A 24,484-nucleotide genomic window follows, 5' to 3' on the forward strand; every position below is an offset into this window, starting at 1 on the left:
TTGACTACTCTTGGTATCTCACATAAGTGCAGTCCCACAGTATTTGTCTTTTGGTGGCTGGTTTATTTCACTTAACGTAGTGTCCTCAAGGTTCATCCAGGTCGTAGGGTGTGTCACGATCCCCTTCCTTGTTAAGGCAGAACAACAGAGACCTGTATGTATACACCACAGTTGGTTTATCCATTCATCATCTATCAGTGGACAGCTGGGTTGTTTCTTCCTTTTGGCTCTTGTGAATAATGGTGCTATGAACAGGGATGTACAAATTTCTCTTTGAGACCCGACTTATAATTCTTTTGGATATAAACCAAGAAGTGGAATTGTTGCATCACACGATGATTTTCTTTTTGATTGTTTGAGAAACCTCCATACTGTTTCCCATAGTGGCTGCAACTTTTCATATTTGCACCAAAAAATAGTGTTACTGTGTTTTTTATGTGATCCTTTGTGTTATTTTGAACCAAAAGTATGTCCTTTCAAGACCAAAAGCCAGTAAAGCTTGGTTTATTTTTACAAAACTTGGGTAGACAGGTTACCTTTGACCTTGTTAGTTCCAAGCTGTAACCACAGTTGTTACTGAATATAATTTTTACAGTGTTTCTAAGAGAATGCTACTATCAAATATTGGAACGATCCGAAGAATTACCTGGAAATAATTTTTCCTTGTGTTGTAAATTTTCACTTCATATTCAAAGCAGTGAATTGGAAAGGCAGAAACTGGTTTTTCCCACTGAATTGAAAGACAGGTTCCTTCAATCTCTGCTGTGACATTCACTGGAGGATTAATGCGATCTAGGTTAGAGAATAAAAGGTCAGTGATCTAGGCTGATCAATCCAATCCACTCACACTCCCCAAGGCATTTCTGAGATACAATCTTCTCAAGGATCTACCTTCAGGTTTTAATTAACTGATCTCCAAGTCATAGGACCCCAGTGGCTCACAGATGACTCTCATAGTTGTAGTACTGAAGAGATCCTGCCTCTAATCTTAAAGGATTCCTATTCCAAATCACATTGAAGGGTTGAGTCCCTTTCCGCTTCAGCTCATTCCAAGACCCATCGTACCATCCCTGTTCCTCAAGCTGGACCAAACTAGGTAAACCTGACCCTAGAGAGAAACCCTGGAGCTTCCACAAAGCACTGCCTCTACTAAGCAGGTGTGTGGCTCTGGGTAAGAATCTCCTCATTCTGAGCTTCAGTTTTGTTTCATTTTGTACCGTTTCAGTTTGTTTGGGGTGGGGGTGGGGGGATGGAGTGGTAAGGTTCAATTTTCTCTGCATAAAAAGAATGGGCCACATTTGTCTAACACTTGTAGAGTTCTTTCTCCTGAGTTATCACCCAATTATCTCATAGCCTTGTGATGTGGGTAGAAATTATTTTTAAGCGAGTGCTCTTGTCTCAGGCTGTGTGACTTAGATCTCACAATTAATGAATCATAGGGACGATCTAAGAATGGGATGTATTGGTTCCAGAGCCTCCCGTTCCCTAGGCAGAAAAATTTTAACCAGGAATCTATTTCTTTTAGTAGTATGAGGAATTTATCTCTAATAAATGAAAATCATACAGGAAAATGAATCCCTGTGGTCTGTACCAGGTTGTACCCATTTTCATATTAGTATTGTTTCCCATGTCCTCCTCAGCATTGTTTATTACTTATTTTTAGGAAAGGGACATTTTTAGGTCATCCGAGAAATATACTGTTGAATAGAATTATATAACCTCTTTTGTGAGCTGGTTCTTTAAACCAAGTTATATACTTCATTTGATAGAGATATAGATAAATCATGTCCCTTTAAATAACACCTTGTCTATTTATAATTATGAATCATTACCAGGCATTGTTCTAAGCACTGTAGAGTTCTTAACACACTTAGTTCTCACAAAAATTTTGCAGGAAATATTAATTTATCCCCATTTCTTTCTGATGAGAAGACCGAGGTACAAGGCAATGACCAGCTTGTCTACGGTCACTCAGCTAGTTGGTGGTGGAGCCAGGACCTAAGCCAAGGCAGCCTGACTCCACAGCCCATGCCAGTAAATACACTACCGCTGAAATCTTGAGGGTTAGTAACAAGAATGCTGCGTGAAAGGCTCCTGATGAATTTCATTAATACAAGCATCTAGGATGAAGGAGACTACAGTATCTCTATTTTGAGAATGGAGCCAATGAAACCTTAAATAATATGCTGACATCTGAGAATCCCTATGCTGAGAGAGACATTTTAGGACCACCTGGAGGAGACAGACCAGCGTGGCAAAGGGTCCTAAGAGGAAAGCATGAGAAATTGGGGGTGGGGAGCTTGGGTAAGAGAAATCTCAGGATGAGAAAGCTTGCTGTATTTTGCTAGCTCTGAGACCATCTTGTGGGGAAAGGGATGAGAATTATTTGGAGGTACCACTCCATCACAGCACCAGAAACTTCATGAAATGAGTCAGAGCTGAAAAATGAAAGGGATACTCCCTTCAGCAGTGGGTTCACATTCCCTGGTTCAGTGATTCTCACATGGCGGAGATTCTGTCCCCCATGGGACATTTAGAAATGTTGGGAGATATTTTGTTGTCACAACTGCAGGGAGGATGTTACTGGTCCAGTAGGAAGAGACCAGGGATGCTGTTAAAAATCCTGCAAGGCACAGGACAGCTCCCACCAGACAGTTATCCATCCAAAATTATCAGTATTGCTGAGGCTGAGAAAGCTTGCCCCTGTGATTGTCAGGCAGGGGACAGATGATCACTTAGGGTTGAAAATTAGTCAAACCACGTGATCTTTATAAGCCCTTCGAAGCTGAGATTCTGCGATTTGGTTAGTCAAACTCTGAGTTAAGTCTACCTTACCGATTGCATGAAGAGCAAACAGCTGATCAAAAGGTTTGATTGGAGCATGCTTGCTTGAGCCATTAGCATGCACTGCGAGTGCCTCACTCCCTCTGCTGCTGATAAAAGTCTTTGGAAACCAGCATGCAGTATTTCTGTTCAGGGTGTCTCTCCTGTACTCCTGGCATTCTTCGGTCCAGGAGCCATACCTAAATCAAAATGCTCATAAGTTTTTAAGGCTATAGGAAAGAATGCATTTACTTAAGTAAAAGTAGGTACTCACCTATAGTAGAGAAAATACTGTGTATCCTCAGGGGCATCCTTGCCAGCTAGCCAGGAGCAGTGAAGAGAAACTTGGTATGGCCTTAAGGGAGTATGATTATTCACTGTGGTGTTTGTGGTACATGTTAAATTCACAATCGAGGTTCCAGGAGACCCTAGATGGTCAATAAGATGGCCAAAAATAAGAACAAAATGTTGCCATGACAGTCTTTAAATCTCGTACTTCCTCTGAAACTGTAGTGATTGGGAACGTCTTACCATGAAAAAGTAATTGTTATCACACATTGATAGAAACCTATTTGCAAAGGACCAGCTCACTGTGGGATGAAGCTAGGATTATAAAGCCTGAGTTTCTGACAATAAAAAACCTGTCAGGACACCAGGGTGGCTCTGTTGGATAAGCGTCTGACTTCAGCTCAGGTCATGATCTCACAGCATGGGTTCAAACCCTGCGTTGGGCTCTGTGCTGATAGCTCAGAGCCTGGATCCTGCTTCTGATTCTGTGTCTCCTCTCTCTCTGTCTCTCTCTCTCTCTGCCCATTTCCCATTCATACTGTCTCTCTCAAAAATAAATATTAAAAAAAAATTTTTTTAAATGTTCTGTTTGGTGTGCCTGGGGACTCAGCCGGTTAAGCCTCTAACTTTGGCTCAGGTCATGATCTTGCGGTTTGTGAATTCAGGCCCCACATTGGGCTCTGCACTGACAGCTCAGAGCCTGGAGTCTGCTTCGGATTCTGTACCTCTCTCTCTCTGCCCCGCTCCCACTTGTGTTTCTCTCTCTCTTTCTCAAAAATTAATAATAATAATAATAATAATAATAATAACCTTCTGGCTACTTGGGGCTAAGGGGGTGTACAAGTGGGATATGCTTGTATGAAAATTTAACTACAGTAGATTGTCATTCAGACCTTGGTGCCCAGCAACCTTGGTATTATAATACCACATCTTTCCATAGCTAACTGTGACACTTTAAGCCCTACTTTTCTGGGCCTCAGTTTTTCCACCTGCAAATGACAGAGTTGGTAAAGGAAGGTCTCCAGGGCCACTTCCATCCAAGAATCATGGGAGTCATTGTGTTGCATCATGCAGATGTCATGAATAACACAGATTGCTGCTTGGAAGGAAATGGGTTCTGGCAACACAGCATCATAACAACACTTCTTTGGAGATTCTGTGCACACTTGCGTGCTGAAGGCCTCTTCAACATGCAAAGATATTAGAGAATCTTGTGATTTTCCACCATACCCATCACGTTACATTCCTTTCTGAAGATGATTTCTGAAGACCTCTGAAGATCATTTGTCTGGAAAGCCTTGTTTTCATTTCAAACTGCATTGTCACCACATTAACTGGTGCTGTTCAGAGCACACTGTGCTGACCCTGGTCTTGTGGTTGCTCAGAGGAGGGAAGAAGCACTTTGGGCTGAGGGTCGGGAAGGACCTCATCAAAGTGAGAGCCTTTTGACTGAATCTCAAACAACAGAAGGGGTCTCTTCCCCTTAGTTTAAGTCAATTGTGCGATCATATTTATCGCTGGCAGCCAGTTTAGTTCAAGGGGGAGAAGAAGACAGGCCCCTTTTGTCTTCAGTGAAGTTAGAGAAAAGGGACATTGGCTACGGTGTATTATTACCATGTGCTGTCAGAGATGTTCGCTTGTATATATCCATATACAACAAACATACATAATTTTGTGTCTATGCCTTGTAGTAAATGTACTGTCCATGCACTAAATGACCAGATGCTCCATGCCCAAAGTACAGTTTAGACTCTTCCTGCAATCTGTTTGTCTCTCACCTCTCTTCCCAGGAATTATTTGGTATGAATTCAATTTGATTCAAGGGAGAATTGACTTTTTGTTAGTGTCAACGTGTAGTGGCATGCTCAGAGAATAATTAGAATCGCAGAAATGTAATTCTGAAAGCTGCATTACTGGTAGAATCCTGTTACTTACTGAGACCTGGAAAAGCACTCTAACGTAAGACACACAAAGGTCTGTATCCTGTGTCTACTGTGGATCAGTATCTGTACTTGGAATCATGGCCATTGTGAATTGGCTGCTATCTGGTCTAGGCCACATGTTATAATGAATAAACGGGAAGATCTTTACAATGCTGCTCTCAGTCACTGGCACAGTTCTGGAGGTGTGTTGCTTTTTCATTCAGGGATGTGACAAGACAGTGGTTGAACGATGACCTATGGGCCAGACTGGCTAAGACAAATTGTTAGGAGGAGCACTCACATACCCTGGGACTTGGTGATTCTTCTCTCTTTACTCTGTGTGTGTGTGTGTGTGTGTGTGTGTGTGTGTGTTTCCAAGGGTTTAATCACAAGTATCACTGATTCTAAGTATTAGAAACCCCAGTTTTCCACAAAAGGACAGTATACAGACAGTGGGAGCTGTCTTCCTTCTTCATGGCAGGTTGTTCAGTCTTGTGGTTTCTATGAACCATCAGCAGCTTGCTTCAATTTGGTATGAAAAGTCATAGCATTCAGAACATACATACACACACACACATAAACATATATATGTACTGCTTGTTCTCCTGGCTGTAATCAAGCATGAAACACTGTCCCTGCTCCCAACAGGCTCCTAGTCAGAGGTGGCAGGATATAAATCTATTTGTGAAAGATAATGTCATATGTGCCAAATGAAAAACACAGCCCATGAATGGGTTCTGGGGAGAAAGCATTCTTCAGTGTATAGGATGAAAAGTATAAGGGCTTTATAGAGGAGGTACAACTTGATCTGGGCTTAGACATATGGGAAGGATTCAGGAAAACAGACAGAAGTGAATCCAGGAAAGCAAAGCCTCCTGGCAAGAATGAGCTGTCAGGTGGGGGTCAAGGTTAGAAAACTATCTGAGAAAAACCGAGGAATCGTGTAGGGTGTGGTTGGAAAATGTCTCAGAGAGACCTGATGGGTCCTGAGTTCCCTGATGACCCTGTGACCTTTGGAGCAGGGCAGTGATAAGTGTAAGCTATGTTTGCAGGGGTGCAGCAGATGGGATTGGCAGGTTATGACAATAAGAAGTGATCACAGCCTCAGGACGATGAGGAGGAGGAAGGACGCTTGGCAGGAACTGCTGACTGACTCCAGAAAAGTCACTTGTCCAACTTTCACCACACCTGCACCGTCAGGAATACAACAGGAGGCCATTAGGAGCCTGCCTTACCAGGTGGGGCTTTAAGTTCAGCAGAAACCCAGCGGCTTGGTGGGAGGGGCTGGCCGTTCCAAGGGACCGTCTGCACACTTGCTGAAAAGCCTTTATGAAGAACGGTTACACGTTTGCTTTCAGTGTTCCTGGTTTCATACTAAAAATAAACCCCACAAGTCATGATACATAAAAGGGAAAGAGCATTCAGAGAGCTATTTTAATCCAATAGGCATTTTCTTCCACTTTTTAAATGGCACATAAATGAAATGCAATTAAGTACTTTGGCTAGAAAAAAAAATTAGGCCCGTGGTTTCACAGGTATGTAAATGCTTATCCCCAAAGTCATTGAGTGATGAAAATATGCACAGCTTTTTGCACACCATTTGTACCTCAACAAAGTCTGATTTTAAAAAATAAGCGCCTATTTGGGATTCTCTCTCTGCCTCTCTCCTACTTGCACTGTCTGTATCTCCCTCAAAATAAATAAACTTTATAAAAGTACAATAATATAATAATTCCTCAATGATACATGAAGACATTCTTATAAAAACAAAAAACTGTAATTGAGGCACACATTTACTACAGTCATCATCTCTAGTGTCCTAGTCTCTTCCCCAGAGGTAACTTTCTAAAAGAAAATTCTCTAGAATTCTGTGTTGACTGAAAAAATAGTTGCTACCGATTGCTTCTCTCTTTGTTTGATTTTACTGCGCATCTCCTAGGTATCAGGTGCCTTCACGTATGCCCTGTAGTGGGATACCCCAAAAGTGCATCTCTCAGACCTAGAGTGGTTGCCCGGGTTTGAACTTGGCCTCTCTGGTTAGGCACCCGCTGCCTCCCACCTTACTCCAGCTCTCTCTTCTCTTTTTCTCTTTGCCTATTTTAAAGGGAACATAAAACCCATATCAAATTCTTTTATCTTCAAAGTGACTAAACTTTCTTTGCTTACTGAAAGAATTGTGGCAAAGTTAGAATGTTCTGTGCTGCTGTTGAATGCTAACCAACATGCGTGGTACCAGATCAGGGTCTTTTCAACAGACACCCTACTCAGTTGGGCACATGCCAGAATACCCTTGAGTCAATTTCTCTCTCTCTCTCTCTCTCTCTCTCTTTTTGGAACTTAGAATTTCATTCAATAGGGAAAATGCAGTCAAAATGAAAATTTGCCTCTAAATAAAGACAGCTGTCAGAACAAATACTTACGTCTTCCTCTTGTGGAGCATTTATTCTCACATGATAGCCTAGCTCTATATTCACTGGCTCTTGATCAGGATTTGATTCCCAACGCAAAAGAACTTGGGAAAGGCCAGTAACTTTGATAGTGAAGTTGGTAGGTGGGAGAAGTAAAGCTGTTGATGAAAAGGACCAACATGATATTCAATTGTATGGAAGTAGCACTTTTAAATTTTAAAAACATTTTATTGTATAGTATAGGATTTTAGGATTATTAGAATATATAAAACTCAAATAATGTTGGAAAAAGTTGCTTTAAAACTGCTTTTAACTCATTATCTTTCTAATTTTGCCCAAGTGTTTACCTATAACATATATAGGCATTTTACTGAAAAATGAATATCTCAATATTCATTATAACTATACTTTTCAAACTGAGGGCCATTTATCTATTAATTGGCTGGGGAAATTTATTAGTTTGTGGCTAGAATGTTTTCAATGACATGGAAGAAAATAGAAAATATCAGGGAGCTTGAAATATAATTACTGTTCTGTGAACCTCTTGTTTCCACTACATGAATCTACTTAAATATTTGTATATGCACTGGTTCGTGATGTACAATTAATTTATTTCTCATTATGATTCAAAGTCAAAAAAAATGCGTGAGTGAAATTACACATTTATAGAAAAGAGGGCTCTTTTTTTCTTTAATGAACCACTCTGTTTTCAAAAGAAAAGCTTTCCTTTAAACTACCAAATCAATGCCTGTTCATTTTAGAAATTTGGGAAAGCACAGGTGAGTAAAAAGAAAAATTGCCTAAAATCCTGCAACTGAGAATAGTGTTAACACGTGATATAGTCATTACTTTTTGTCCTTGGTATACATTGATACAACTTGTTAATTCCCCCCCTCCCCCCAAAACTAGGACACCATTATACATACTATTAGGAAACAGACTTATTCATTTGCTAAATGGTTCGGATGTTTTCACTAACTTTTAATATTTAAGAGGCTTCTATAACTCCTACTTGATGCTTGCTGCATACAGCCTTGCAGGGTTCTGTCTAGATTAGCTGTCCATTATGTTACATAAAATCAAATGTTTATTACCTTAGTTGCATGAGCCATATTTCAACTACTCTGTAGTCACTTGTGGTTAGTAGCTACTACATTGGACAATGTATATATAGAATGGTGTCATTATCATAGAAATTCCTCTTAGACAACACTACTTAGGGACCATGTGACAATTTTCTTTTTCTTAGACTCTGTCAGTACACCATATCCATAGATCAGTAAGTTTCTGAACCACACACGGTGGGAGGTTTTTATTCTTTGGTTATGAGGACTTGTAACCATCCTTTTGTATGGGAAGGCATTCCATGTGTGGTCACCAGCTCCAGCTTTATTCCATAGTGTCCCATAATGCCCGTACACCCACACACGGAATACGATTCCTCCTGTAGCGTAACATTTGCATTCCGGTCAACTTTGCTTTCTTAAAGTATAGCATGTTTAAAGAGTTTGTATTCTGATATGAATAAATATTCTCCTTTTAAAAAATCCACACAGAATTTCCTAACTGAGGATTATTTGGGAGAAAATAATGTCATCATTTTTGTGACGTATTTTTTGTAAAGAAACGCTACTGAACTTAATAGATGTTACCTACATTTTTTATCAGAAAGTGAGTCTGCTCTCAGTATCACTGTAGCCCCCAAGAGAATCAGTAATGCAGGTGCCATGATAATCACATCCTGTAGGAAACAGAAGGATGAAGATCCAAATCACCACCTGTTACCATTTTTAAGAAAAACTGGCAGCTACCTTTTAACATAAAATGTAGTCATTTGCCCATTTGACAAACAGTACTGAACAATCTGTTATGTGCTAGAAATACAAATATGAATGAACAAATCTTGAGTTTTATCCTTAAAATGTAGATGCATAGTTGGAGGGGCAGAAGGAAATGTAAGTGATTAATTGTAGTCCAGTTAAACTTTGTTGCAATAAAGGTGTGAATGGAGCACAACAGGGGCACATAGACTTCTGAATTGACTCCTGAAGAAATATCTAGAGTGACAGAGAGGGCAAAGCCAGAAGAGCAGAAATTACGTGGGAGAGGTATTGAGCGAAAGACCACAGCAGATCTTTGAATAGTAAAAACTCCTGGGCACAGTTAATCAGACTGAAAACAAATACCATAACAATTTTCAATAATGAGTATTTAAATATAGGCCCAGAAGCTTAAGTCTAAAAGAATGCCAATGTGGGAAAGAAAAAACTTTGTATCACAAACCTGCAATAAACTTCTGGTACTTTGAGCTGTGGAGAGGCTGAGTTTTCTGATGAATCTACGTGGGAGCAGGACATAAAAGGAATGAGACAAATACTTACAGGTCTGAGGAAAAATAAAAACCCCATTTCCACCTACTTGAAATAACTGGACAATGAAAATGAGAGTAGAAATGTTCTAATAACTCAGTGCAGCAGTCTGGAAAGAGTGGGTATCATGCCAGCATCTTGTTTTACAAGTCGTCAGAGAAGAGATTTGATCCCTTATTGGGATCTATAGGTTAGAAATCTTGAGTGTTTCCTCTGAAAACATGGAAAGGCATTTTTCATATGAACAGGATTTCAAGGCATAATATCCACAGCTTTCCCCTGTTGTGCACTGCCCTTACTTTGGCAAAGCACTTCCTCCTAGTCTCTCACGAACTCCTTTGATTCAGTGGGTGGCCCACAAGGCTATTGACCAATTTACAGTGAAGAAAAGGAGTCCGAAAAGTTAACTAATTTGCCAGTGTTCAAACAGCTAATAAATGATGGAATTTAGACCCAATCTTGGGCTTTCTAACACCAAAGCCTATGTTCTGCACTAATTTAAATGACTTCTAGTTTTCAGTTTAAAAACTTATTTAAAAGGGGACTCAATCAGAAGAGCATGACTCTTGATCTTGGGGTTGTGAGTTTGAGCCTTCCACTGGGTATAGCAATTACTTAAAAATAAAATCTTAAAATATTTATTTAAATGGGTTGGTATTTTGCAAATATAATGCTGGTAGAACCACAGAAGACAGTCTTTGTCTAAGTAGCAAAACAACCCCCAAAACAAAAACAAAACAAAACAAAACAAAAAACCCAAAAAACTATTTTTTTAGCTTACTATTTAACCAACTTACTACTTAACTTACTACTATCAGTCTTAACTTGGTAATGAAATTAGTAAATTATCACAGTATAAAAGATAGAGACAGCATAGAAATCCTTCAATTTCTTTTTCAAATAAAAAATTCTTGTGATAATAATAACTTCTCTTACTCTGATTCCATACTGGGTAGAAAAAGAATTTTTAAAATGGCAATGACCATAAAAGCAGATTTTTTTTTTAAATTTTTAACAACTAAAAATGTTAATGAGTTAAAGGGAAGCATTAGTAATTTACTGAACCTGAGAAGCAAAGATGCAAAAATAAAACCAAAAAAAAAAAAAAAAAAACACACACCCTTTAACAAACAACACTGTTTGCTCTGCAACTTGAGAAGGTCATGTCTTTGAAATGTCAGCACTTCCTGAAATGATATCGTATATGCTCTAACTTTGCACTAATTGTCATTAATAGGAATTCCAGGTCACAAAAAAAATGCAAAATTGATATTCCCTAGTGACTTTTACTGACGGGCAAAGTAAGTACTAGGTTGTAACCAAACACCTATATTTGCCCTTTGCAGTTAAATAATTGACATGATGAAACTGTTGATTATCTAAGTGGGGGAGATAATTGAATATTTTACATGACCAAGCACCTTCTCTTCAGATTTGTTGTATACTGATTGTATAGCTGCTGAAAACAGAATTACTTTTCATATTTGATCACTCACAAATTTTTCAGTGGTTAACTTTTTTGCTATAAAACAGCCATACACTTATTTCCACATCTCATTGTGATATTTTCTGTTCAGTAAGGTGATGCTTTTGAAGGGAAATCACTTGTCATATGAACACAAGATACTCCAATAGAAGTCTAAATATTAGTGAGAATGACAATTTTTTGTCAGCTAGACAAATTCCCCTGAAGACTGGATATTACTGGAGCTTCAGCAATTGATGTATTTTCCACAATCCTGTGTGTTGTCTTCTGTTCCCTGAAAGCTCTTCCAGCTTCTGTCCATGGCCCCTGAGTATTTCTAGTCGCACGCATAGCAATTAACCTTTGTAGAAAAACAACCCGCATCTCTCTGGGCCATGTCTCTAATACAAAGATACATTGTTCGATAGATGTCAACTGGGCAACATATCATTGTACAAGAATAGAGTACATCTTATCTTAAAAAATACATCAAAATGACAATATGATCAATTACTTCTCATGGCTGCCAATTAAAATCTACAAGAATACGATCAAATTGTTAAAATAAGATTCAGACTAAGCAGAATGAAGCAAACATGGATTGCCTACCTACAGTCCTCATAAATACAAGCTCAGCCTTGTAGACATATCATAGGCTACTCGTTCATGTGACATTTCATCGAGTCAATGTAAAATTCCTCGAGTGCTCTCTAAGAATCTGGCTTCTGGTAAGTGTTAGATTCTTTGAAATTTGGAAGAAAACAGGAGTACAACCTGTCACACTACAGATGTTTCCAGAGAGTTGGGTCAAGTTTTGGCAATTGGCAATGGATTTCCCCAGTGTTCCTAAGAATTGGTCAAATTCTACCGAAGTTCAGACTTAAACACACTTTCCCCTCTTTCTTCCTTTTCAACTTATTATTGTTATTTTTATTTATTTTTTTTTTTGCCTGGGACATTTGTCTTTAACCAAAGTTGTATATGCAACCCTGTTTTTAGAGCGTTTTTGAGTCATTTGTGGTGACATTTAATTCCAGACTCACGCTCAGTGTACAGAAATTGAAGAGTAACTGAGAGGATTCATGCTCTGTTAGGCTCTTAAAAGTAGAGAGTTGACTTTGTACTTCCTCTTTTTTTTTTTTTTTTCCTGTGCAATGTAATCAGCAATAAAACTCATTGAGGGAGGAAGAATAAATAAATAAACCAAGGTGTAACATGCAAATGGCACCTTTAGCCCTTAGGTATAATGCATTACCCACCCCACCGTCCAATGAAAAACTGTGCAGGCTTCCTAAAAATATAAATGAGTTATAAGGATCCCATATAATGCATGATTTTTTTTTTTTTTGGATTTGGGTGAATTGTCTGAAGTAGTCATAAAATGTAACTCATGGGTTCAAATTGTTGCCCTATCTTTTGCCATAAACGATCTTTTGCCAAGGTAGAAATGGTGTTGCCAAAATGAGCAGATAGAAAAATAAGGAAGGAGGACTTTGCTGCTAATCTCCCAATGGTGATTAAATGTCTGCCATCTAATCGCCCGTGGTGTGATGTGTCATCCCACATCCAGGATCCCCCCTCCCTGGGCTTACCTGCCTCTGGGGATCCTCTTGTTTCCAATGAGCGTGCTCAAGAGCAGAAATCCGGGACTAGGTCCATCCTATCGGTGCATTCAGCTGCAGCCCCAGCACCTAGCACAGTGTCAGGCACAGGGCAGATGCTGAATGTGTCTGACCCTGTATATAAAAGAGGCAAATTAGTACAGTAGCCTCACCAAGTCAAGCTCTGTAGGGTAAAACCTAGCATGCGGACAAAATAGACCACAGCAAGGCAGGCTGGGCGCATGTAGCAAGGATGGTCCATTTGCGGGAGGTGTGATACGTTTGGTACCTTGCCTAAAATTTCCCTAAGCAGCATTTCAAGTACCGAAAACAAATGAGGTGATTTGATGTTCAAATCTTTATTATGTTTTGAAATGCAAGCTTTTAACCAATAGCTACATACATTTATATGTTTTTTCAATACAAAGGAGGACATAACCTTTTGTACAAAATAAAAATTGTACCAGGTAATGAAATTTTTGGCATGATAATTCATTAAACTGGGTATCAAACACATTAATCAGTAATGGCTTTGAAAGCAGTCACTGTCATATGTTTATAAATGTTAGGCTCATAGGGTACTGAAGGATTTTGATTTTTCTCTGTTTATTAAATTTTTCCTTCAATCCATTTCTTCTGTGTATGTGTGTGTGTGTGTGTGTATGTATATACATATATAGTAAGTTTGTAACTTTGAGTAAATAATTCACAAAACCGAGTGAGGTATTTCAGCTCTTTAGATTTCAGCTATTTCATTTTTTTGTACATTTTGTATCAAGTCAAACAATCTTCAAAATCCCAGAACCCCCAGGAGAAACAAAAGGCTGGATGCCTTCAGTTAGATGCAATGCGATCTCCTTTTTGCAGCTGTTTCTTAATTTGTAGCTTTCTTAATTAACTCTGAAACATCCTCACCAAGATATTTAATTAAATCCTATGCCCTGTTCTCCAAACTCATGTATTTTCTGAGAAATCTTGGCAGAGTATATATTTTCATTTTAATCCCTACAGTGTTTGCGGCTGTGGCAAAGCAAGCCCCCTGTAATAAGTATCAACAAAACCGTAGGTGTTTTGTTAGTATGACTCGCCTTGCCATGGGTTTGCCCTCCCCAGCTACTTGGCCAATATACAAGAATAGAACGCTGTACTCAGAATCAATATGACCTGCTTGATAGACATTGTATATAGCACCATTATTGGTTCTGTCTCTGCTAATAATAGTTATGAGGGGTTTTGTTTCCCCTTTTTATTTAAAAATTTGCCATATATTTATAAATTATTATTTCTCACTTTTCTTATCCCCCTCCCCCCACCCCCACGTAATGAAATTGTTAGGAGGTGGAGCACAGGGTCATCTTGGAGGGGAAAAAAAGGCATTTACTCACTTTGCGATGAATCAGCCTTGGATCCCCACTTGCTGAGAAGTGCGGTGGCCATGCCATCAGACGCAGCTGCAGGGGCATTGAAAATGAATCTTATCTCTAGCTGCACTTTTTGACTTAGAGGAGGTTCTTCTTTATTGTTTCATCATCAACAGCTGTAATGGTTACAAACTCACAGGCAGTTGGCTTCACAAAGGGAGGGAGACAAGGCTCCTCTCAGTATAGATCCAGGAGCATTTGTAAGAGCAACGAGGGGCCAGCCCTAAAGGAAACTCCCAAGTGAATGAAATGAAAGAACCTCTCTTGTGCAGATAGCCACTATCTGATAACGGTCTCGTCTGCGTCTGCGTTTTCCTTCTCCTTCCAGATGTTTGGCTCTGCTCAGGAGCTGAAATGAACATTTATTCCTGGGTGGCAAGGTAACCAAGTTTTCGGTGGGTACTCTCAAGCATTGCGTTCCTAGGATCTTTATGTGTTTCATTCAGCGAAGGTATGTATTGTGCCCTGGTCACCTACACAAGTCCAGGCACAGGATATGACAAAAAGAATGGCGCCCCAGGAACAGGTCTCGCTTCGTGCTGAGCATTAGCCCTTCCCTGCATTGCTGGCAGGTCCTGTGCCCACAAGTACATGTGTGTGCGGGGGAGGGGGATCAGGGGGAGGGAGGTCAGGGAGCGTTTCTGGGTGTCATAAACTGTTGGCAGCTGGAGCCTGGCTTGTACAAATGACGACAATGGCAGTGTGGGCCTGCGGCAAGGCCCGGGGCCTTCTCCCTCCTGTCATTCCCCGGTTCCCAGCAGGGCACCTCACTGTCCTCAGTATGCTTTAAGTAAACTCGGTTGCTTTTTCCTTTTCTTTGTTCCATTTCTGTCCAGGAATTTTGAGGTGACTGACTAGCAACACTAATTTAAACAAAACAAAACAAAACTGTGGCCCAGGGTGTGTGAATGGATAAGAAAAGCACTTATCGTGTTTAGCATCTGAGCCAGATACTAGTCGTTGCCTTTGTAAGGGGACCTCCAGTCTTAGCCCAAGGAGCTGAGTGATGATGGCCCGTGAAAAGCCAATCCAGGGGGAGTGGGAAATAATTTGGCAATTGCCAGGTGAGATCAATTCTGTGTGCAGGGTGGAAAACCACAGGTTCCCTGAACGAGCCTTCCCAGGAGGCTCAGTGTTTATGATGAGTAAGGACAGTGAGTGGGGTTCTTAAGGTGCTCGTTGTAGCAGTTGCCAAAATGAAACTGGACCAATCATTATTGGATGACCTAAAAAATGTGATTTCCTCTGGGGAAAAGGAAAGTGGCAGAAGGAACAGAGCGAGATCCATTTATTTGCTAAGAATTCCCCAGAAAAGTTGAGGTGGAGTATCAGCCTCTGACCTCCTCTTTGATGTCCCACACATCTAATTTTAGGTGTAGCATACTTGTCACTATAGAAGCCCTAAGAATAGTTATTAATAATTGTGAGGGCCATGGTTTCTGGCCTCCAAGTCTGCTTTCACGTTCCGTTTCTTACATTCATTTACTCAAGAAGTATTTACTGAATGCTGCGGCTGCAGGAAGTTTTACCTCAGTACCCAGGATTCGTTGTCTCGCAGCTTTGCAGAATGAATAGGTGGACACGGAATAAAATGAGCAGCAGAAAGGGTGCCCGGGTGGCTCCCTCGGTTGAGCGTCTGGCTTCGGCTCAGGTCATGACCTCGTGGTTTGTGGGTTCGAATCCCGTGTCAGGCTCTGTGCTGGCAACTCATAGCCTGGAACCTGCTTCAGATTCTGTGTCTCCCCTGCCCCCTCTCTGCCCCTCACTTACTAGTGCTCTGTCTCTCTGTCTTTCAAAAATAAATAAATGTTAAAAAAGAAAATAAAAAAAATGAGCAGCAGGCAAAAGTTTATTACAGTATAAGTTCAGAAAGGAAGAATAGTATTAAAGAAAGCTCTCTTTACAGAGAGGGGGCATTTGAAAATGAATGTCTGACTATAGGCAGTGGACTTTGTTGTATAGGGTTTGGGTCGGCCCCCTTCCTTCCCCCCTTGTTCCTTCTCAGACTCTACCCTTATTGGCTAGGTAACTCCAAATGCCTAGTCAATCCTTTTTGATTGGCTCGTTTCCATTGTATGAAGGGTGGTCTATGGCCATATTGTTACTTGTGGGTCATATGTCTTATGGTTTACTTATTTTTAGTCAGGTTTTTTGTTAAATTCCTGAGGGAAGTCTGAGGGGGAGTGGGTGGTATCTTGTTACATTTTTTTTTTTTAATTTTTTTTTTCAACGTTTATTTTATTTTTGGGACAGAGAGAGACAGAGCATGAACGGGGGAGGGGCAGAGAGAGAGGGAGACACAGAATCGGAAACAGGCTCCAGGCTCCGAGCCATCAGCCGCCCAGAGCCCGACGCGGGGCTCGAACTCACGGACCGCGAGATTGTGACCTGGCTGAAGTCGGACGCTTAACCGACTGCGCCACCCAGGCTCCCCTCTTGTTACATTCTTAAGAGGAACCTTATGACTGAGAGAGTTTGCTTCAGGTCAGATGTTCCCAGAAGAAATGTTGTAAAATATGTGTTTTTCCCCACCTGGAGACCTTTAAGCCCTAGCCTCTCCCTTTCTGCCTATTGATTCCTAGCATACCGCTATGCACAGTTCCAGAAACTGTTAAGGATATAAAGAAAATTAGACCTGGCTACTACCCTGGATACCATCTTCTTGGATATATGATCCTTTATCAACTCTACCAATAATAATTTTTAAAATGTGTTCACATTTTGTCTCCATGTCCTATTTCTATTTTAGCCTGAAGGAAAGTGAGGGCTTTGTATAGTTTACTTTTTGTGGCAACAATTTTCTTCCCTAGAATAAAGTGTAAATGTCCAAAAATGATATGATGGAACATGCGTGAAGAATCCCCCAAATTGTTTTTGTTGTTTTTTTTTAAGTGAAATCCAATCTCTCTGTATTCTTTTATTCTTTTATTTTTTTAATATTTACTTATTTTTGAGTGAGAGACACAGCATGAGCAGGGGAGGGGCAGAGAGAGAGGGAGACAAAGAATCTGAAGCAGGCTCTAGTTTCTGAGGTGTCAGCACAGAGCCCAATGCAGGGCTCGAACTCATGAACCATGACCTGAGCCCAAGTCGGAAGCCCAACCGACTGAGCCACCCATGCGCCTGTGTCTGTATTCTTTTAGAAGAGAAATAATCTGGGTTTAGCCAAATAGTATAGGTGAAAATATAAATAGGATAACAGGAGCTCAGGATTCAGTGGCTCCACCTGGGACCCCTGTTACTGAAGCTTACTGAGGGTATGTATTGCTAGGAATCCATTCCATGGAAATAAGGTGAATCGTAGACCAAGATGGATTTGAGAGAAAAAGAGTGAAATTCATTGTAGCTTTACTTGTAAAAAGTAATACAGGGATGATAGAGAGATAGCTTTCAAAGGTTGAAAGATGTAGATAATAAGTGTTTATCAATAACTCATAACAGAGGGTACTATGGAAAAAGGTTAAAAACAAGAGGAGAGCAAGTGTACACAGATAGACAGATTTTTTTTATGATCTCATTTTTTGATCAACAGGCCAAACTGATAGGAGTGGTTATCTCTAAGTGGTAGGTTATTAGTTAGCTATTGCTACAGAACACCCACCCACAAACACCACAGCAGTAAACATTGATAAGCATTTGTTTCTTCCCCAAGTGTCTGACTTTTGACTAGAGCCTGGCTAAATTTGGCCGGCCTCCAGATCGTAGAGTGGGGTCATGTGCGTTCGAAGCATCTGTCCTTCACTTGGAACCAGTGACTACCCAAGGCAGATCCTTTTTACAGGGGATAATGAAAGTACAAGAGAGCATGACCAACTGCACAAGGCTGTTTCAAATATCTGCTAATGTCATATTCACTGACATCACAAGAGTCGGAACAGAATACATGGCCACACCCAGGGTCAAATGGACTCAGCCCGCAGTATAGTCCACCCACATGATAAGGCCATAATAAGGGTGTGGATGTATACAACTGCTAGCCAGCAGTGAAGAATGGGAACCAATGATGGGGTGCCTGGGTGACTCAGTTGGTTAAGCTGCCAACTCTTGATCAGGTCATGAATTAATGGTTCATGAGATTGAGCCCCACATCAGACTCTGTGCCGACAGTGGGGAGCCTGCTTGGGATTTTCTGTCTCTGTCTCTGTCTCTCTGCCCTGCCCCTGCCCAGTGCTCTCCCTTTCTCAAAATAAATAAGTAAAATTTATTAAAAAAAAAAAAAAAGAATTGAAACCAATGGTGTATCTACTGTAGTGGGATGAAGATATTCTTTAATTTCTTCTTCTGCTCCTATATACACAAATATTTTATTCTGTATAAATGGAGGAGAATAAAGCATTAGAGACATGCAGATCAATGGAGTAAAACTGAGAGTCCAAAAATAAGCTCTCACATTTATGATTGATTGATTCTTGATGAGGATGCCAAAATAATTCAATGGAGAAAGGAACAGTTTTTTGACAAATGGTGTGTAAATATGCAAAAAAATGGTGTTCAAGCCCTACCTCATACTATGTTCAAAAATTAACTCCAAAGAAATCAAACACTTAAAAGTGAGAACTAAAACTATGAAATTCTTAGAGGAAAATGTAGGCATAAATCTTAACCTCACATTAGGCAGTGGTTCCTTAAACATGACCCAAAATCATAAGCAATGAAAGGTAGATACATTGGGCTTCAGCAAAATTAAAAGTTTTTATCCTGCAAAGGACACTAAATGAAAAGACAACCCACTGAATGGAGGAAAATATTCACAAATTACATATCTGGTAAGGGACTTGTAACCAGAAAAAATACAAGAAAATCTTCTAACTCAACAATGAAAAGACAAATACCCCAATAAGTCTATGGATAAAGGATTTGAGTGGATATGTCTGCAAAGAAAGTGTACCAATAACCAGCATATACATGAAAACTGCTTAACATCGTCCATTGGAAAAATGTAAACCAAAACCATAAGGAGGTACCTCTTCACATCCACCAGGATGGTTAAAATAAAAAGGACAAATAATAGTGTTGTTGAGGATGTAGAGAAATCAGAACCCTCATAGACTACTGGTGGGAATGTAAAATGGTACATACACATTGGAAAAGTCAGACAGTTCCTCATACGGTTGAACAGAGTTACTATATGACTCAACAATTCCACTTGTAGGCAAATACCTGAAAGAATTGAAAACTGAGATTCCAAGTTCTCAAAAATTTGTGTGTGAATATTCACAGCAGTGTTATTCATAATGGCCAAAAAGTGGAAATAACACAAATGTCTGTCAACCAGTGATGAAGAATATGTGGTATATCCATCCAATGGAATGTTATTTAAGCAATAAAAACAAAGTACTGACAGATGCTGGAACATGGCTGATCCTCGAAAACCGGAAGCTAAGTGAAAGAAGCCACTTCACAAAAGACCAAATGTTATATGATTCCAATTATATGAAATGTCTAGGGTAGGCAAATATATAGACATAGAAAGTAGATTAGTGATCACCTAGGCTGGGTAGGGGGAACGTGTACCAATAGGAAGTGAATGCCAATGGCTGTGGGGTTTCTTAGGGGGTAAGGAAAATGTCCATAATTGATTATGGTGATGATTACCAACTCTTTGAATAAGCTACAAACCATTGAATTATATACTTTATATAGGTGAAGTTTATGATCTGTGAATACATCTCAATAAAACTGTTAAAAAAAAAAAAAGAAGAAGATGCCCTAACGAGATGTAACTAGAATCCTAGATAGGTATTAGAAGAATTCCAGCACAAAATCAATCTGTAGATTTACCATGGAAAGCTAAAATTCACGGCATGTCTTTAGTGAGTAAAGACTCTCAGTAGCTGAAGCATCATGAAGTGTTAGTAACCTGTTTTTTTTTTTAACTATTGCTTTTATTGCTTTTTCACTTACACTGAGATATAATTGACATAAAATGTTATATAAGTTGGTGTACAACATAACGATTTGTTGCGAGTACCTATTGCACAGTAATTTTGCAGGGACCCATTCTTTGCTTGCAAAGCCAGATACAGGAAATCAACCAAAATGTGAAACAAATGAACCATACAATTAAGCTTACTTTATGAATGTAAATTACTATTCACTTTCAGTCAGAAGATAACCTACTTCATGCCTGAGGCTGTGGATTGCTTTATACATTTTATCATATCACAGCCCTATAAACCTATTCTACAGATGAATCAACTCGGAAACTTAGCACAGCTCCACTGTGATGCTCCCTACAGTTACACTGCCCACAATGGCAACACTTCAGTTGTTTAATTGTCATAATTATTTTAAAAGAAACAATATAACAAATACTCAGTAAGGACTAAATATCTTACTTGGTTGAGGTGCAAAGAAGAGATTCCTCTTGAGAAATTTCCAATTATTTTAGGTTAAGTCTGAATATGATTTCCTATGGGAAGACTTCTCTGACTCGACTCTCTTTCCCTCAAGTGTTCATTCAACAGCTAAGTCTATTTTATTTCTATACTATACTGAATATTATGTTTACATCTCTGTCTCCAACACTAGACATGAAGGCAGGCCTTAACTTGATCTTGCTTGGTTTTGTCAGAATCCATCATAATATCCAGTTTTAAGGAAAGAAGAGGCAGTTTGTGTTGTTACAATAGGGGATTCTGTGTGATTCTACATTTGAAGGTAGAAATGCAACGAGAACATCACAAGGAAGCTGGTTTTAGACTCTTCTTGGTTCTGATCTGAGGCTGCTGATAAGTCAGAATTTTGAAGGTGATTATTCACAGTCTTTACCCTTGGGCCTCTGTTCTTTTAACTATTATTGAAGTCCCATCTTTTAAAATTAATGACCCAGTATGAAATTTCAGAACAGCTAAAATTGATTTGTCTATTTACTTACCTCTTTTAAATGTAAAATAAAATTGCATTTGTGTGTAAAATCCCCCAGCACCAATGAAAATGGCGATTCTACATTTTCTGAGAAATCTCTTTATTTGTCCTCTGGGAGATCTTAAACTTTAGTTGGCTTCTATTAAACTTTTATGAGAACAAAACGAGTGGATGACTTTTCCTTCAAAGAGGTAGTTTCTATTGTTTCAAAGAAACAACACATTGTTAAAACAGAACATGTTTTTTAAGCAAATTACTCAGTGTTGCTTCCCAAAAAAAGAGGGTGGGGGTGGGGGAGGAGTTTGAGGAGATAACCAGCATCATTCCCAAATTGCATAATCTTAAAATTAGGTCAAAATTTTGTTATTTATTTATTTATTTATTTATATCCAAGTTAGTTAGCATATAGTGCAATAATGATTTCAGGAATAGAATCCAGTGGGGTTTTTATCTGACTTGTCTGAATATTGCCTCAAATATCTTCCTCAGGGGGCCTAAAATGCTATTATAAATTATTATCTTTATGTGAAGCATTATTCTCTTTTCACTGTCCTGTTTCAAAATGTAGATGCTCCTTGGAGCAGCGATGTATTAAGGACACTGATACCATAGGTCCTGAGTTGGGCGCTGGCAGGTGGGGTAGGGAGCTCTGATCTCAGGGTTATCACTCTGCTATTTAATGGTTTTTAACCTCTGCTCAGCCATGTGTTTTTAATTGAAATCAAATCCTCTGCCTAAAACCAGAAATAGGAACAAATGGAGCAAGTAGTTAGCATATTAAGGTCGACACAGTTAATGTCCCAAGTTGACCAGGCAGTCATTTTGTTCTGGCTTTCAAGATGGACAGAGGGAAACACCTGAAACTGGAAAGGACCAAAACCAAAACCAAAACAGATTCTCCCCACGTGCCTGCAGAAGCAATGCATCCCTGTGGATCCATTTTAGACTTGTGGCCTCCAGAACTGGGAGACAATACATTTTTGTGCCAGGCCCTTCCAACCCATTTTCCATGCTGCTGTCAGAGTAGTCACGTGAAAATAGAGTAGGTTTATGAAAACCCCTACTTAAAAAACTTTTAATGTCTTTATATCATCATTAAAATGAAGTCCTAGTGTCATCCTGTGAAGGGCCCAGCCCTGCATGATCTGGTCCTGCCTGTTTCTCCAGCTTCATCATGTGCACTAGTGATTCTGAGTCAGAATGTCTGAGTTGAGAATTTTCCTTGTGTTCCTCACTACCCATGTGACCTTAGACTAATTAACTTCTCCCTGCCTCTGTTCCTCAGTGGGAAGTATCTCATTGGATGTTCCTGAGGATTAATAAGTTAATACGATGCCTGGTACTGTTTAAGCATAGTATAAATTACTAGGTAATCTCATCATTACTATGAACATTCACACATGCCATTGGCACATAGTAGACACCAAATAACATTGAATGAATGAATGAATGAATGAATGCAGTGTGACATTCACAAGTCTTTCATACACCCTGTTACTGCTCTATGATTTGCAGACATGATTCAGTTTTATTTTCATAAAAAAATTTTTTTTAAATGTTTGTTTATTTTTGAGGGAGAGCGAGAGAGACAGAGTGTGAACAGGGGAGGGGCAGAGAGAGAGAGGGAGGCACAGAATCCGAAGCAGGCTCCAGGCTCTGGGCTGTCAGCACAGAGCCCAATGCAGGGCTGGAACTCATAAGCAGGGAGATCATGACCTGAGCCACCCAGGCACCCCAGAGAGGACTCCGTTTTAAGGGAACACAACCAAAACTTAGATGAACAGAGACAACCAAACATTTGGGAACCACATTGTCGTTCCTAGATATATAAACTGGAATAAAAATATTTGATTCTCTGTAAAGAAAAATGAAGGCTATTTACTCCTGATGGAATATTTAACCATTGTGATACATACCAACCAACATTAATGGGTTTTCAAGCCAGCATTGATAGCTAAGACCTGAAGTTTGTATATACAATAAATCTAAAATTTTATCTCATTTTCTTTACTTTTTAATAATCTGTTGCCTTTTTAAAAAGTTTATTTATTTACTTTGAGAGAAAGAGAGAGAGAGAGAGAGAGAGAGAGAGAGAGAGAGAATGCATGCATGAGCAGGGGAGGGACAGAAAGAGAGGGAGAGAGGATCCCAAGCAGGTTTCAGTGAGGAGCCCAGTGTGGGCCTTGAGCCCACCAAGCATGAGATCATGACCTGAGCTGAAATCAAGAGTCACATGCTTAATTGACTGACCCACCCAGGAGCCCCAGTAATCTGTTGCTTTCTAACTGAAGAATACTACTCATGGCTTTGGTGTTTCTATGGCGTAACAGAAACTTGTCCATTCCTAACAGTCCCCTGTGCTCATATTCACTTTTGGGTAGGTACTAGACAATAAGAATACTTCCCACGGGATTTTCATGTAGTAAATGTCAGTTCTGTCAGTTCATTTGCAGGTAAAGTTATATTTCCCTTAGGAGAGATAATAGTAAACATCTCGTATGCAGGGGAGAGAATATTTGGATTGCTTTGGCTGTCCTTACCAGTGTCCTGGAGTGGGGTGTTGAGGGGCATTCTTTCTACAGAGTTCTCTTCTGCTTTAGTTTAATGGCCTCAAAGTTCTTCATTCTACCTTCATATGTGAATGCTTTAAGAGTTGAACTTATTTGAATAAGCATTTCTTGGGAGGTTAAAGTATGTTTTTTAAACTTTCACTTTCTAGTTTTTGGCTAATATATAGAAAATAGTTTGGTCAGGTTTTTTCAGGTATAATTTACATACAGGAAAGTTTACCCTTTTTTAGTGTACTGTTCCCGTGTTTTGACAGAGACAGTCAGGAAATCACCAGCATTATCAAGATATATAACATTCCATCACTGGCCCCCAAATTCATTCATACCACTTTGTAGTGAACCCCTCCTTCCAGCTCCAGTTCCTTGAAGCAAATACTCTTTTTTCTGCCTCTGTGGTTTTGCCATTTTCAGGATGTTACATGAATAGAATCATTATGTAGCCTCCTGAGTCTGGCTTTCTTGATTTTACATTTAGATATATTGTTGTATATATGAGGAGTTAACTCTTTTCTATTGCTAAGTGATACTTCTTTTTATGGATGTACCACACTTTACTTATCCATTTATCTGTTGGACGAAATATGACTTATTTCCAAGTTTGGATGATGATCAGTAAGGCTACTAGAACCATTCACACACATTTTTTTTTTTTTTAGTGTAAACGTATGTTTTCATTTGTCCCAGCTAAATATCAAGGAGTAGGATTGCTGGGTTGTATATTGAGTAGGTATAACTTTATCAGAAACTGCC

At 39.5% G+C, this 24,484-nt stretch overlaps 1 protein-coding gene across 3 annotated transcripts in view; it reads right to left on the reverse strand.

The window, feature by feature from the left end:
- The window catches only part of IL5RA (interleukin 5 receptor subunit alpha), a 38,403-nt gene extending 20,294 nt beyond the window's left edge, over window positions 1-18,109 (reverse strand). The window contains exons 1-10 of one of the 3 annotated variants that reach the window (XM_045493600.1): window positions 17,899-18,109; window positions 14,262-14,646; window positions 12,868-13,011; window positions 9,725-9,779; window positions 9,098-9,182; window positions 7,454-7,599; window positions 6,269-6,407; window positions 3,098-3,251; window positions 2,836-3,023; window positions 647-792 (exon numbers count right to left, since the gene is read on the reverse strand). In XM_045493600.1, coding sequence (XP_045349556.1) covers window positions 647-792; window positions 2,836-3,023; window positions 3,098-3,251; window positions 6,269-6,407; window positions 7,454-7,599; window positions 9,098-9,170 — 846 coding nt within the window. In that variant the 5' untranslated portion in view covers window positions 9,171-9,182; window positions 9,725-9,779; window positions 12,868-13,011; window positions 14,262-14,646; window positions 17,899-18,109. Of the gene's footprint in view, window positions 1-646; window positions 793-2,835; window positions 3,024-3,097; window positions 3,252-6,268; window positions 6,408-7,453; window positions 7,600-9,097; window positions 9,183-9,724; window positions 9,780-12,867; window positions 13,012-14,261; window positions 14,865-17,898 lie in introns of those variants that run through there. The other 2 variants (XM_045493599.1, XM_045493601.1) reach the window with 2 other exon arrangements.
- Window positions 18,110-24,484: the final 6,375 nt, after the last annotated feature.

This window comes from Leopardus geoffroyi, chromosome A2, assembly GCF_018350155.1.
Source record: "Leopardus geoffroyi isolate Oge1 chromosome A2, O.geoffroyi_Oge1_pat1.0, whole genome shotgun sequence".
NCBI classification, from domain to species: Eukaryota; Metazoa; Chordata; class Mammalia; order Carnivora; family Felidae; genus Leopardus; species Leopardus geoffroyi.